This window comes from Cariama cristata, unplaced genomic scaffold (assembly GCF_000690535.1).
Source record: "Cariama cristata isolate BGI_N322 unplaced genomic scaffold, ASM69053v1 scaffold26606, whole genome shotgun sequence".
NCBI classification, from domain to species: domain Eukaryota; kingdom Metazoa; phylum Chordata; class Aves; order Cariamiformes; family Cariamidae; genus Cariama; species Cariama cristata.
In genome coordinates, this window is record NW_009623076.1 from 2,297 (window position 1) to 18,784 (window position 16,488).

The following is a 16,488-nucleotide window of genomic DNA, read 5'->3' on the forward strand; positions in this document are numbered from 1 at the left end:
ACCAGAATGTGATGTGCTAGCATTATTCCTTATTTAGAATTATTGGGAATCAAAATAAATGCCACAGGCAACAAGAAAAAATTGCAGTTGCACACTGATCAACCCTTTTTCCTAACTAGAGAGGGTATGCAGGTAAAAAAGCTGAATGTAACAAGTCAACCATGTCCACATCCACATGTACTATACAGTAAGAACATTCAAAAATATTGACATGAGACAGTGATCCTATAGTTTTCCTTTTCTCTCAGTTATATATATATATATAGAGCTAAACAGCACACAGGAAAACACCACTATAGCTTTCACCGTGGCCAACAGGAAAATTCTCACAAATATAAAAATGTATGCTTTTAAATTGTTAGGTTTCTTCAAAACATAATACATATGAAATGAAAGACATATAATTTCTCACCATGTAACAAAAAAAATTAAACCCTTGGGAATTTACACAATTCTTAAACATCCAACTTCGCAGTCCTGAACATCTCAATCCCTACTACAGCAGAACATAGTATCACCAAAGTGAGCAGAATTCCTTGAAAGCAGTGATGCTACTTGGATACTATGTGAAATTTCACTGTACTAGAATGCTTAACTTAGATTTACATTCAGTATTTTGGAGGAAGGGAATGTGATAGTCCCTTCACGCTTTATCCTTGCTGGCTGCCTACCCCGGAACCATTATTGTTATTACTTCAAGAGGAAAGGAAAGGTGCTGGTAAGAACCAGAAGGGCAAGGCAATGATGTTGATTATGAAATGCCCTGTTCTTTGGATGAACTGTGTAAAATATTTTGTTAAAAGGCTCCATGTTAAAAATACTAAGAACAAAAAGGTCTTCTTAAAAATACAGAGCATTTCTGCCTCTTCTTTTAAGTTCAAAGCTTGGGGAAAAGTGTTTTGCTAGAATTAACTACAGGTTTGCTGTAATAAACGTATATGACAATGCCCTACATAACACAGGGCCAACCACAGACTCCAAACAAACGTGATTGCTTTAGGTTTCAAGTGGTATACGCATCTCTATTTTTGTATAAAAGGAACAGAGACGCTTCTGGAACCTTGACTGCAGAGTCTTTGTCGGTGTCCAGCTTTTGGGCAAAGGAGATCTTGCCACACTGCAGAGTCACAATCTTGAGGATCAGAATGTAAAAACAATCATGATTCAGTGTCTGATCCAGAACTGCTTTCTCGGCTGATTTCAATTTGTAGAGATGGTAAATTATCCAGTCGACTCTTTTTTTGCCGAGACTGTTCTTTTTCCTTAATGAGAGCACCCCAAACCCGCTGGAGCTCTGAATCATCCTCCTCTGGAGATGCCACAGGGTTTTCAGGTTTATCTGAAGTCTTTTCTTGTGTCTTCGGAGCAGACCCTAATCGGGTCCATAAATTACCTAATCAGATGAAAAACAAACATTTTTTTTAAAAAAGACAGGACTAAGAGAAATTCTGGAGGAAATCTGAGGAACCTAGTCTTAAATTCACTGCATCTCTTCTAAACTCCTTGTACTCCTCCCACCTTAGTGTTTGGCATGGAACTTACTATGCTTTGAAGCAGCAGATGAAATTAAAATATGGGAGGCTCAGTGCAGTCTTGTTCACCGTTTCCCATTTGCAGAGAATGCTACACACAGGTCTGAAGTGCCACTGCATTCATTACACTTGTTTTAGTGCCCTGTTTTGACCACAGTTTTCAAGTAGTCCTCTTACTTTTAAGCATACGTATATAAAAATATTGCTCATAAAAATACTCAGCTCAACCTACCTACATGTATTTAGATTTCAAAGCTCTGAACAAACATTTGTTAATTCATCATTAATTTCACTCAACTGAATACCCTTCACGATTTTCTGCTCAAATTTCTCTTTTACTCTAAAATCAAAGGAATTGCAGCATTACGTTTTCTCCATAAAACTAACCTGATTTCTTCTCTCTGGTATCAGAGTAGAGGCCTTTTACATCTTGTTTGGGGATTCCTAACCGGCTGTGTACATCTGATATTGGTTCCCGACGAGGAGCAGAGGTACTACTTGGAGGTTTAATTTCTGGAGAATGTGGTCTTTTTCCCAGTCTTTGCCGCACATCTAGGGATATTTTCAGTGATTAAAATGACAAAAATCATGTTGCATTTACTCTAGTTCTGTCAGCTAATTTTATGCTTGTTCAAATTTGTACAACTTGAAACCAGACAGATTCTCTGTTTTTATCTTTTCTGTAGTCTTTTCATTTAAGTCTCACACTCAGATTTCAGTCCTGGCAATGTCTGCAATACAATTTATCCAGTTTGGGTTTTTTTGCCATAAATTTGACATTTGATGCATTCAGGTTGTGTTCTGTCCAAAAGATGAAAAAAGTAAGTTATTCCATGGCTTGCTGCATTTGTTTTAGCAGCACAGTGTGTATGTATCCAGCATGAGGTAAGATTATACGAAAACTGGTATGCCTTCTTTTCACATAATAGATACCTTGCTTTAGAATTCTAATACTGCTTGATATTCTACAGAATAAAATGAAAACCAGTCTATAAGAATCCTAAATATATTGATGATTATCCCATGATGTGAATCTTACATTCTGAGGTTTGTGTGGTTTAGCTGGATGTTCTTACTCTTAAAAGGGGTTCAAGCAAAAATATGAAGGCAAAGGGAGTTACAGGACTTATGTGCCAACTTGTCAGAGCCCCATAATACACGGGAGGGTAAAATATACTAACATAACCTCTACATTACATTGATACAAAAGAGTATCTTTCACTTATCAGTCAGATAATCCTCTGAATACCGCGTGTGTCAGAAGTAGCTGAAATTATACATATCCAAGTCAAAAAAGCAACCGTCAATTAAGCCCAGAACTAAACCCTGCCAATTGAAAAAAAGTCCATATTCATGTAATACATGTTCTTTCATGTAAATAGCTAGTGTTTCACATTTGATTTTGTACATAAGCCTCCTCATGCGCTACGTTTCTCACAGTTGTACAGAATCTCTGCCTCAAGGAGTGAGCAAAACAGAAAGAACAAAGTTGGGGGAAACAGACACAGGCAAAGAAAACAAATAAAAATAAACATCACTCTTTCACTCAAATGTACTTCATTTTCCCCCAAAGCAATCCCCAATGCAATCTCTTAGTGAGGAAAAATAAACTGTATGAATGCAGAAACTGCTGAACAGAATTCCCTCAGGTTTGTTGGCTGCAGTGGAGCACAGATGTGAAATGAATATATCCATTTTAATGAGTCAGTTGCAATTCTGCACAACATAAGAGTTCAAAATTACCTGATTTTACAGTGCTGTTTGGCTGACGTGGCCCAGTGTTATTCTGACGTTTTTCTTCTAACAGTAGTCTTACATCTGCAACTTTTTCTGATGATCCTTTACTGCCAATCCGATTTTTAATGTTACTGGTTGCTATGCTATCTGCTCGCATGGAATTCCTAAAAAAAAAAAGAATAAAAAAATAAAAATAGATTTAATGTCCCTTAAATGAAATGAAATCTAGTACAGTTCTTAAGTCTTAGAGAACAGTAATATCAGGATTTCTCTACTGAGAAGCAGAGGTAAAAACATTACTTAGAAGAGCACATGTTCCAGTCAGAATTCTAAGTTCAGCAATAATCACATGAATACCTCAGTATCCATTTCAAGGCAGGTATCAAGTTTGTCTCCTTAGGGCTGTGCCTCTGGGTCAAAATTCAGAGCAGATAAGCAACCCCAAAACTGTTAAAGGACTTGACATTATAATGAAGTATAATCATACTACTGAAGTAACGCATGTTAAAGTTATTTTAATAATCTACAATATATGCGATTTTGGTTAATATGCCCATGAGGAACATAAATTCCTTTTTGTCATCAACACTGAAGGATTATCCTTCTTTCTGAGGAAAGAGGAACAGGGAAAGGGAAAAGAAAAAGAGGAATTGTTTCTCCATGGCCTAGCTATGAAATGCAAGAAGTTAATTGCACTTGCTTGCATAAATTTCTATTGATTCCACTTTGAGCTTCATTATTATCAATACACAGGGTTACAGAAATCTGCAAAGGAAGCTATATTTTAAAAAATGTTAATTGTAATTAAAAGCCTATATCACTGTTTTCCGTATTTTGTATTTCTTTTTAAAATATCTACCACAAAGTTATGTTAAGAATTGAAAAAGTAGCTTCAACAGTTTGTCTTTAAGCTTGAAAAGCCTATATCACTGTTTTCTGTATTTTGTATTTCTTTTTAAAATGTCTACCACAAAGTTATGTTAAGAATTGAACAAGTAGCTTCAACAGTTTGTCTTTAAGCTTTGACGGCTCTGTCACTAATTAAAATTTAGAATGCCTCTTCACTGACACTTTTAAAGAATAAGAAACTTTTACCTAATATTTTTCAGTTGTGATTCCACCTCATCTGCGTACATTGTCATTTTCATGCTTTTTTTGGGAGAGGGTGTTGATATCATTTTCAGTTCAAGATCATAGTCCATTTCATCAGAATCAGATGCACTAGCACTCGATCGTCTTGCTGCACTGCGGTCTCGGGACTGTTTGAAAGCTTGCAGTTCATCACGGTACTCTACCACAACTCTGTCATCTTCATCCATATCCTGATCTTCTTCCTCCTCTTCTTCTTCCTCAATAGGCTCTTCAGGAACGTTTACTAAGCCTGCAGCAAAACAAACTGACTGTCAAACTGAGTTTTATCACTCATACAAGGTACTTTAAAATGAAGGCAAAAAAAAAACCCAAACTGTAATTAATGATCCACTACAAATGAGTCTTTGTAGTTCTCTAAGGCTAAAGAGAGAAAATGTTTTGCAAAATATTCTAAGTGGAATCTATATTACAGAATAGCCTAAGTGGATGAAGATCACCACAGGACACAAAAGTCCATGGTGTTCACTCTCACAGAAGCCTGCTCAAGCATAAAGCTGGACTGAATACATAAAGTATAACTGCCTCTTGTAGCAGGCTCAGTTCATACTTCCTGGACTAAGCCTAACAATTCCTATGTCTTGCAGGCCTAACGTAAAAACTGCTGGCTCCGCGATAATCCTTCCAAGGCCTGTAAGCAGTAATGCCAAAACCACCACGTCATTAGTATGAATTTATGACATATACTGATTTAAATATAAATCAACAACTTAAATTTAGTCATCAGCAGTGTGCTTTTCAAGAAAGCAGTATGTTATCAACATGCAAAATCTTCCATGAGATTCGATACATCCATGGCTGTATTTTTAATAGGCCACTCACATGAAACTTTGACACCGTATTTGTCTCACATCAAAGATTTTTACACTAATCACACTAATACACACCGCCTACCTTAGGGAGTACATGAAAATATTCAAGCCTAATTAACAGAATTTTCTAATCTTTATTGTTCCACATCCAGAGCTTGCTTTTTCATAGAACAGAAGAATTGACATAGCAAGTACAATAAATTGCCAAGAAGTTTAAAGAAGTCATCACTTCTTTTTGCCCTGGATGCTATAGTCCTCATGTCCTAAATTTGTAAAATAAAAATATCACATAAAAAGTAGCAGTTATTTCGGTAAGCCAAGGAGCAGCGTGAAGTTTCTGCGTCAGTTGTTCCCTGCAAACTCTTAAAATGTGATTCAGATACATTTTTTAAAAGTACACTTCACTTTCACACACCGCAGGGGGTTAGATGAAGCATTAAGACCCTTTCCAGCCCTCCATTCCCCAGTTGTATTCTTACAGGGTTGATACATTGGCATCATTTACCTGAGTGACGATGTTTATAAGGAGGAGTCAAGCCAACATCATCTCCAATAAGTGTCCTTTTCTTTATCACATCCCGATGGATTCGACGTGAATGATATCTTCGTTTCCTGAAACACCATAAAAAGAATGACATTCCTGTCACAGAAAAGGCATCATGAATGAGCCATATTCAGTCCTGGATTAAGCATATGCAATTATCACTTACTTTAATAGCAGGCATACATTTATGTCAGAGATCTGTTCTGAATGTTTTGAATACAAACATTCGTTATTTTCCATGAGAAAATATCCCCTTGCAAATTCACAGTCACACTGCAAAAACATTATTTACACATAAGAGGCATCTATATAAACTGAATAGAAAGAAAAGTCACAAATTAAAACTGTTTCAGACTATCTTGTCCAATTATCTGCAATGTTGCAACTCCTCTATCCAATACTCACCAGGAATTGCTAAGAATCCCCTTCATGCCTCCGTAATTCGGATTGCCGTATTTCATGTAATACTGGCTTCGCCTTGCAGCTCCCAGCTCTTTTTTGTCATCTGAAAAAAAACCAAATTAAAGCAATATTTCCCTCTTAGAATATATCTTACAACATTAGCATAAAAAAAATAAATAACCATCCAGTCAAAGACTTGGAGAGTGAAAATAAGATATATTCAGTCTTACAGATCAGCATCACTTCAGTCTCCTTCATGAAGGATACAATTTTGCTGACACCTCTGAAATTTCTCCTACCACCAGAGTTTTATTTATTATTTATTTATTAAGTCATGAAACTTAATTCTAGGGAGACTGAGTTTCTACATATCAGACTAACAGAGCATTACATCCCACTGTAACTGCTGGAGGTTATACTTACCTTATTCATGATCTTTCCTTTCTTTATGGATGTGTCACTTTCCACATGGTACAGAAATTATATGAATTTTCATTTTACTTATAAATATAATTTAATAACATCTCAACTGTATTTAGCAATAATTTCCACTAATACCTCATTGGCATCTCAAATTATTTTCATATTTATAAAACGTGAAATTTACCTCTGTGGAGAAGGACATCATAAAACCTATTCTATGGTATTGGGAAGAATATTCTGAGTCCAAAATAAAATTTTTATGTACAATAATTTTCATACAACTTGAACTGGATTTAATTCACACATTAAATGTGGATTTATTCCAAAATCCTAATCCCTAATTATTAGCAAAAAACCCTAACAATTTTGCAAATAAAAATTAGGTACTTCGAGTCATTAGTTAGTCAACAAATAAAACTACCACAAGCAATTAATTCACTATGGTTGTTAAGCTGTTCATTTACCTTTAGTAGCAAATCTCATGAATAGCTTGTTTCCTTTAGCCAGTTTATTGGCAGGGCGAAGATCATTACGCAGGAGAGAATCCTCTTCTACCTGGGAGAGGGCATCCAACTTTGGGGGGCAAAAAAGGTATTTTGGACTCAAAAATAAAATTACTGTTGAATAAAAATGGATTGCTTACAGAAAAGCAATCAACTGATTATTAAGAAAGTTACTTTTCAAATTACGTTTAAATGAACTCTGCTTTTTTTCTCTACAAACTAATATGAATTTTTAAAGTAATTTGCCCTGAAGATTTAAAATATTTCCTTCTCTTCCTTCATAACATTATCTCAGATTATTAAATCCAGTAATTTTCAAATGACACCATAGTACTGACTGAAATGCAGAAACTAAACAGCACAACTTGGACACTGAAAAAAATTATTTTTTTGCTTGTTTCATATCTAAATGGTTTACCAACAGGTTCTCATGTCCTCACACAATGACTAAAAGGCTTTGTTTTTCATTTATATCCGCTTTATAGAAACTAAAATTCAGACTTCCATGATGTATGAGTGTTCACTGAGCCATTCCTAAAGAAAATACTAATCATGCCTATTATATATTCAGCCAGTGAAGATTAAATTACTTACAAAGCATCTATGCTGATTCCCACAAATATCTATGGACAGCCTAAATTCTATTTGTCTCTTTAAGCACTGCCTTCACTGCTGAAAGGCCATTGCCTTCCATTATTGTTCTTTCATTGCATCCTCTCAGCAGAAAAGAGCAGCCAGTCTAGCTCTTACATGCTGGATGCCCTATCACTCTTCAGAATCTACTTTCACAAAATACTCTTACACAGCTATTCTCACCAACAGCATACCTGCACTTCCTGTCATTTCCCCATCTAATTTACCTTGATAATTAAATTGTGAATTGCAAATATATATGGTTGAAACTATGTTATGAAGACTTTCCACCAGTCAGAGCAAAACTTCCATAATAGCGTTTTCACTTTCCTTTTGTACTTACCTCAACGTCACTTGCATTGTCATCCTCAACCTCACCTTCTTCTGTCTCATCATCAGAACTTTCCTCCTGTTTTTCTAAGGAGGAAAATAATTGGGGGGCGGGGGAAAAAAAAAAACAAACAAAATTCCATTTTAGTGTCAGTCACATTTGATTATTACCTACATTCTCTGAAATCAAACTGAAGGTGATATCCTTTCATCTGTGCAGCCTAGAGAATAATCAAAACAGTAAGCATCTACAGAAATTTGAAGCAAGCATGAGCACAGAATAACATTAACTAGACAGCCTCTGTGCAGATAACTGCCTGCAGTAGCACACATGAATTATTAACTTAATTCTTTGAAAGCAAATGAAATTGCACTGCATTTCAGAGTATGACAGAGATCAGCAAGGTCAAGACTGCAAAAGGCACATAAAAGCCTAATTCTTTCAATCTCCCTTTAAAAAGCTGCACGTACCTACAAGTATCCAACACTAACAACGTAAAACAGGTTATTATTCAAAAGCTTAGAAGTTTCTGAGAGAGCGCAGAAGAGAAAAAAAAAAAACAAACCTCAGTGACTTAATTTCGAAATAACAGAAGAGTGCACGCTTCCAGAACTACTAAAATTGTGAGATGCTTACATAGATTTTTTCAGGGTTCTTTTTAGCTCAGAGTAAGAAAATTGATACTGGAATTATTTTTTCTTTTTCAAACAGTCCTCAGAAAAAAAAAAAAACAACAGTGAGTATGGACTGCTATCAACATATACCAGTATCATTTGCAAAGATCTCAAAGTACTTCATAAACATAAGACTAAAAAAAAAACAAAACCAAACTTTTACATTTCGGAGTTCCTTATCTTAATCTCATCCGATAATAGACTTGAAAACTTAAGATAGAGAGTAGCAGCTGTTCAAAAGAACCTGAAAATACACCCGAGTTCAAAGAAAACAGTAAAGCACAATTAACAGAACTGAAACCAAAGAGAGAATTTAGGTAAACAAATTAGCCAAATTCAAACCTGAATAATTAAGTTCCATCAGGGACAGCATTCAAGCACTTTTTTTCCCTCCAAATGATAAGCTTCTCACACTTTGCACAGTAAAGACTAGTCTCTTGCTTCCCTAAATGTCTAAATAGCCCTCAATTTCCTATGTAAAAAAGGAATGCAACCGAACCAGATAACTCCAGTGTATCTGTATCCATCTCACACCTTAACATGTAATTGAACAGTTTGTACTTTATCTAATATCTCACTTTTCCAGACGAACAGGAGTAATTTAGATGACAATTTTTATTTTGAGATGTGGTCTAATGATGATGTAATATGTAATTCGTAGCCAACAAGCTTAAATACATATATTTATGCTCCATTTCAACAAGACAGTCACTAATCTCCAAAAACTTCATAACAAGTCTTACTTGAAGCAATATCAACATTTGCCCAAAAATTAAAGTCACATGGATGGTTGAGGAGCCACTGCATTGTGGAGAAAAGCAACAAGAAGGGGATCAGTTAGAAGGATCCACAAGTTTAACAAAGCCCTAAACCTCAAACTTTCTAGAAAGGCTTTTGGTAGCACTGCAAATATCTAATAGAGAGATCGGCTATTTGCATTTTGTTCATATAGCATGTTTAAGCAAGAGTTAATAAATACAACATTTCTCTTTGCTTTGTACTGTGTGGTACAGTACTTTGAATCACAGCAATTTATTACACCAGCCTAACAGCAAAACAGTCCTAAGGTAGCAAAAGCCTGATTTTTAATTTTCACCCATAAAAGTAAAATAAATTTACAATTAAGGCATTCAGGTACCAGATTTATCACAACACTGAGATGTACTTTTGTTGCTTTGCTCTTTTATAACTGACCTTTTAGTGTGCTTCTTTATTGAAAGTGTAATGGCCAAATTTAGAGATGATATACACAGTGATGAAGTGATGCATTGTCACATCAGTGTCAACAATATACAAACAAATTCAGTGTGAACAATATACAACAAAGGACGGTGGGGTATCAAGAAAGGAATCAACTGTGGTATTTCAAAAATAGGACATTTTCTTACACCTGCTTTTTCTGCACTTAGAATCCATCCTTTTACTGCCGTTGTATGCACACCACACAGACTTATTTCTGTGCAGCATGTACCACTATAAATACAGTATCTGAATATATCCTGCATCTAACACGTTCAGTATCGACTGAATTACTTCTTTTGGTCTAGCTCCAACCCACCTTTTAAGAAGCAGCTTCTTCAAAAGGTTTCCAAGATGAAAGCCTTTTTTAAAGTGGCAGAATACATTTACCTGAAACTGTATGATAGAAGCTCCTTCAGTAATTTAGATTATGCAGTACCCAAGCACAAGTTTAAAGTTTCATTGATTTAACTAGATGATGTCTAGATATGCATATCTCAATCTACCTTTCTTGTTTTTTTCAGCTGTCTTCTCTTCATTGTTTTCTCTGCTTTTTGTTTTCTCCTGATCAGGCAAGGAACTCATATTTATTAGAGCCCGTGTTGCTGTTACTTCATCAAGCCAGACCACATTACCTATGACATATATAAACACACAGAAAAACAAAATGCAGTTTGTGTAATCAAGCTGTCACATATGCTGCCTTACTGGAGGGCAATTACTGACAAAAGTTCAGAAATGCTTTCATATGGTGACATGACAAAAAAGGAATCCGATATACCTCTTGCAGGGAAAGTCAAATTCTTTAACCCACTTGACAAGCTGGAGGACACACCACCTTCATCACATTACAAAAAGCACACATAACTGATCAAGAGCAAACTCACTGAAATGCACAACCATACATATTAGAGACTGCTTCCTGAGCACAGCAAATTAAGATTTTGAATCAGGGTCAGTGTATTTCATGAATTTGTTACCACGCAAATGCGATTAAGGGGGCAGGGGGGAAGAATAAAGAAGCCTTGATTTTTTTTTTTCCTTTGGCAATTTAACAGAACCTTGGACTTTAATGTGGAATTCTGTTAATCTTTTCCAAAAAGCAGGAAAATAGGAGAGACTGCTCAAGCACTTTGCACAGATTATCATGTACACAGGTTAGCAATACGATTCAGTACATGCCTTGTACATGCCTTAAATATCAGCATATGGTACTAAAATATAACTTAGTAGGCCAATTAAAAGCATTTCATAGATGTCAAAGTTGAAAGAGCTAAAACTGCTTAGAAATAGCTTTTGAACAAAAGCTTTCTGCATGGATGCATCCAGTGCAAACACAGTAACAAACGTCACTTACTGCTCTGCCATTAAGCAGAGTGTATTAAGGTATCAAGAAAACTATACAGTGTCCCAAAATAAAAGATTCTCTCTTAAATCACTTGAACGGACAAGATTTACAAGGTGAAGAACACCCAGATACTAACTTCAATGACTGGCTAATAACTTTTCCTTTATGTATGCCTACCTGCTCTTCACAAATCCAGATTTTCAAATCTTGGTCGTTTTATGTTCATCAGTTTGAAACACAGAACACTGTCTAAATTCACCTTTGTACTAAGACACCTTGAGATGTAATTCAGTTGGGAACGTTAAAATTTTTGCCATGCTGTGATGCAAATCAACGCTGAGAAGACGATGCTTTTTCTTGATATTTTCACTAAGTGCAGTCGGCATGCTAACTCAGATACAGCAAAAAGATTAATCACTAAAAAAAGATGTTTTAACTATAAACTGGGGAAAGGATCATTATGACTCTGAAGCCTGCATTTTTGCACTACAAGTTCACTCTAGTTCCACGCTAAATTTACTCATGTAGCATTTAAGAAAAAGGATAATCAGACAATGTTAGAAATGCAGCCTCAGATACAGCTAAGCTGTGCACTTGCTAGCTTATGCATCAACACTGGTTCATCTAGCAGTTCTTTACTGCAATTGTCCACCCAGGGCTCACTGCATTTCAAATTTTCTGTCAGCTTGTGACAGTATATTAAGTTGTCATACACAGTGACTTCAAGGTTACCAATATTTTGTAGTATGCCATATCTTCTGCCTTGCACTGGAACATGATTCCTTCAGGGTCATTCCAGGGAACCACACTACTAATTCTGAAAGAGCCCTTGCAATGTGAATTTACATTCCTTTTCCAATCTATGTAAGTCACATTCAGCTGCTACCTTCTTCCACCCACTAATTTCTCCTTGAGAACACACTAAACAAATATGGCAAAAAGTCTGCTGCTTCACAGCACAAAACCATGCCAACTTGCCTAACTGCAAACAGCTCAATAATCTTTTTTCAGAACGTCATCTTTTGTGACACTGACAAGCAGGTATACTATTTATGTCGAGATGTAGCAGTACAAAATTTCAAATCTTTTTTTTTTCCCCACTTAGAGACCTGCAAGTTATTCTATGCTATCTTTTTCCAGTAATACAATACTTAGCCAGAGCGCGGGTTTGATTTTCACCATACGTTATTAATTCTTTCCTTCTAGATCTCTTTTGACTTAGGCAAATGACAGGGAAACCGAGACAAACAGAGATCAGTGACTTTGAAAGCCACTAAGACATCTGAGATACAGCTATGATTGATATTAAAAAAAAGAGTAAGAATTACAGACAAAAGACTCCATTTACTTACATGATGTATCATCTAACCACTCAATATGAGCAGGAGGATACTCTTTGAAATAGGCAAAGATGTCCTGTGTACTCATCTCATCCACCCCACAAATGTAAATTGTGTCCAGTCTCACTTTAGGAATTGCTATAAAGAGGAAGAGATACAAAACTGGTACTTATTTCTGTAGAGTAAGCTTTTATATTAATAACATATGGGTTTATAAAGCAAACATTTTAAATAACCTAAAGGGAAGCTAATTAAAGTAACATATGATGTACACCATTCTAAAACACCATAACTTGAATTATTATTCCATAACGCAAAACTAATAAATTGAGAATTAAAGAGAGGTAACATTACAAGCATTGGTAGATGCAGGTACTGCAATCAAATCACCTTAAAAACGTTTTCTTTTTCAAATGCTGTCAAAGTACTACCATTAAGTACTAAAGAGCCAGAATACTAATGATGCCCGTGACCAAGACATGTGTACAAGCAACTTCCACTTGTACTGCCTGATGGAGAGCCGTTATAGGCCATGGCTTACTGGGTCCAAGCTGCTAGTTGGAAAAAAGCCTCGTGAACTAACTGGATGCCAAAAGCATCAATCTGTTGCGCACACATCTCCTGGATGATCTGCTTATGTTCCAACACGCCCAGCTTGCAATCTAAAAGCACATGCGCAATCAGTCCAGCTTCACTGTGCGTACAGCACAGAATCTGATCTCACTGTGCAGGGGACACAGAGTCCTCCACTCACGCACAAACAGTGCTCAAGGTCTGGTCTTTTCAAAGAAACTAAAGATTCTTAAAGCAGCCCTGATCTAGAAGATGAATTTTGGACAGGTAGCACTAGGTGCAACTGCCAAACAGTAAATAAAGTACACAAAAAAGGTTTTCTTCTTTCCGGGGCTAGTAAAACAAGCAGTAAAATGATAAGTTTCAAGTAGTTTAACATGTAATGACATTAAAATAAAAAGGTAAAAAAAAAACAAACCCAAAGTGATTTCTTTTGGCAATGATCTGGGAAAACCTCTGGGGATGCAGGAAATATTATAGGATAAATCAAGTAAACAAACTGTGAGGAAGTAAATAAAGGAATCTTTTCTTGTTGACTGTTGGATAAACTTGTACCTTTCTTCATCATGTCCCGATCCAGCGCCACATTCCTTTGGGCAAGATTCACCTCAGCTCGAAAATGAAAGCGTTTTGCTCTTTGTTCCTTTTTCTCAATTGCTTCCTGCAAAATGCAAAACAATGCAGTCAAAACAGGAATCATAGCAGCATTCCCAATAAGTTGCACTGAAGGACCAGATATTTAAAATAAAAATCTAACAGACACAGCAACAATCTATATAAATAATTCTATTAATTCTGAAGAGACCTGCAGGTTTCAGAACATAGAAATAATTCACTAAAACATTTCTGTGACACATAATAGTTTTAATGTAGGTCCAGTAACTTAATAGGAATCAAGATGCGTGGAAAACAAGCTATCTCAGACAATGCGCAGTCTCCATGATGGAACAGTAACAGTACCTTTTTCTTCCACTGCGCTAACAAACGTACAGAGGCTGTGCTCAAAAAAAAGCTCTCTTAAAACAAGCATTTCCACCACATGGAAAATTCATCTTTTAAGATTATAGAGATTTTTCCCTATCTGTTTTTTAAATATATACAAAAATGTGAAGTCTCTCTGAGCGTGAATTTAACAACACTAGCTGGAGTGCTGACTATAGAGATCTTATTTAAACTGGCAATTCAAGCTGCTTTTAAGTAGCTCATGAGCAACAACTTCTGGGGATCTTGTGCAATTTTTGAAACTGAACGAGAAGCTCCTTATTCTACAGAATTTGTTACGAAGTATTATAGATCTTTGGATCTTACTAACCAAAGTCAAATTTGGAACACAAACTGCAATTAAGCAAAACCTGATGCAAATGATATCCAAATAAACGTGGGCTTTTTACTAGTTTTTAAAGATTGCCAAAACATCTTTGACCACATTGCTTAAAGTTTTTCAGAGCTGCATCATTAAAGAACATAACAACAGATGACAGCTTTCCCCTGACTGAGGGAACTTCAAGTTCTTTACCAAATTACAATACACAGAAACTAGATACTGAAGCCCAAAAGCTGATTTTCAGTCTTCATCTGGAATCTTTTTGGTATTCTTTGATAAGCACAATCTTTTGAGCTTCAGTAATGCAAAAAGGGAATTCAGGTCATGTGTCAACACACTGTTGTGGTAGGGATTCATATTTGTAAGAACATGTAAAATTGTATCAGACCTATAAAGTATATGACTCAATGCTTTTTCTCCACTACCAAATGCTAGACATAGTGGTCAATTGTACAATATGAAACAATAGCCAATTCAGTATTAAATGTACAGCGATGAGCTTTAGGATTAAATTTCTGAAGTTCCACAGAACTATGTAAGTTACTTAAATGCAACAGCTGTTAACATTCTTCAAACTATGTCTTAAGTAATTAAACAATAAGATGCCCTTGGAATATACAAGGCAATGAAACTAGATTTTCCTGCCAAGCACTTGTTCTTCCTGTCACTCACCTAAGAGGAAAAAACTCAGCTGACTTGTCTCAAAGGGCTTTGTTTTGCAATATCGAGTAGCACCAAGGCAGTTTCAACAGAAACATTTTCAGGTTTTGGTACACAAACTTCAAAATTATAGTTCTTACAATTTACAAGAGACACCCTGTCCTGATGCAGGCCACAAACAACAAAAGGAGAATTTCCTAGTTGTTGAAAAATGCCAGCTATCTGAACTTGAGGCGAAGCTTCTGTGCATACTGGGGAAGAACTAAATGAAACGGTTCCTCCTTGCCAGTAGTAATAATTGGAATATGTTGAAGAACCATAGCACAAAAATTACCTTGGAGGTTACATCTATTCCAGTAATGAAACTTCCAGCTTTGTTTTCATATCTCCTACTAGTGTCCTGAAACAAAGCAAAACGATTGTGAAATGTCAAGGAACACTGAATGCAACATACTCGCTATGCTGAAAAAAAAAATCTGGCCATTTCTACAATAAATACATCCTCTTTTCCTTGATCCTCACTTCAAGCTACATCCCTGAATAGCGATAACTCTCACCAATGGCAGGAAAGGTAAAAGCATATGACCTGAACCAAACTTCTTTTACTATAAGGATTCCTTCCTTTGGCAAAATTTAATTACTGTGTCTGCTGCTATGGATTTTACTTACTCCCTCTCAGCAACGCACAGAAATTCATCAAACACCTTTCCTAACGAAATTTTCCACAATTTAATTTCCTTGTAAAACATGAACAGATTTAGCAGCGATACATGAGTCCTGAAGTGTCAATTTGCAACTTTTAGTCTTCAAAAGTCAAAACACCAAGCCATATCCACAACTACACAAGTAACTTTTACACCTATTCCTACCAATATTTCAAATCCAACTCCCAAATACCAGCAGGATGAAGCACTACTGTTTTGATACAATCCTACTGATAAAGAGTAAAAATGGAGAATGATGTGGAAAAGAAAATTACAGGTTTCACTTCCATCAATCAGGACTGCTGAATTCACAAGACTGCACAGAACCGCAGATCCTGGACCAATGACCCAATTCTGTCCCTTCCATGTTTTGCATATGCAAAAATGGCACCTCTTCATTCAGCATCCTCAGGACCACCACTTGGCAAAAGTGTGGAGCTGCAAGAACACGTCTTGCTTTCTCTAGGGATAAATGTGTTGTTTACACTTGTGATGCAATAATTATTTTGGCTAAAGGGCTTTTTCTAGAAAGTAGGCCAGTCTCAGTTTAGAAATACCAA

The 16,488-nt window shown here is 36.1% G+C and overlaps 1 protein-coding gene across 1 annotated transcript; it reads right to left on the bottom strand.

Moving 5' to 3' along the window:
• Positions 1 to 544: 544 nt before the first annotated feature.
• On the bottom strand, positions 545 to 15,624 carry LOC104155378 (chromosome unknown open reading frame, human C17orf85; the record flags this gene model as incomplete). The annotated part of the gene is made up of 12 exons (XM_009702602.1): positions 545 to 1,393; positions 1,920 to 2,084; positions 3,276 to 3,433; positions 4,365 to 4,650; positions 5,736 to 5,842; positions 6,180 to 6,279; positions 7,064 to 7,172; positions 8,079 to 8,152; positions 10,486 to 10,614; positions 12,680 to 12,805; positions 13,796 to 13,901; positions 15,559 to 15,624. Coding segments are annotated over 12 exons (1,662 nt in total), but the record flags the coding sequence as incomplete, so codon positions are not given.
• Positions 15,625 to 16,488: the final 864 nt, after the last annotated feature.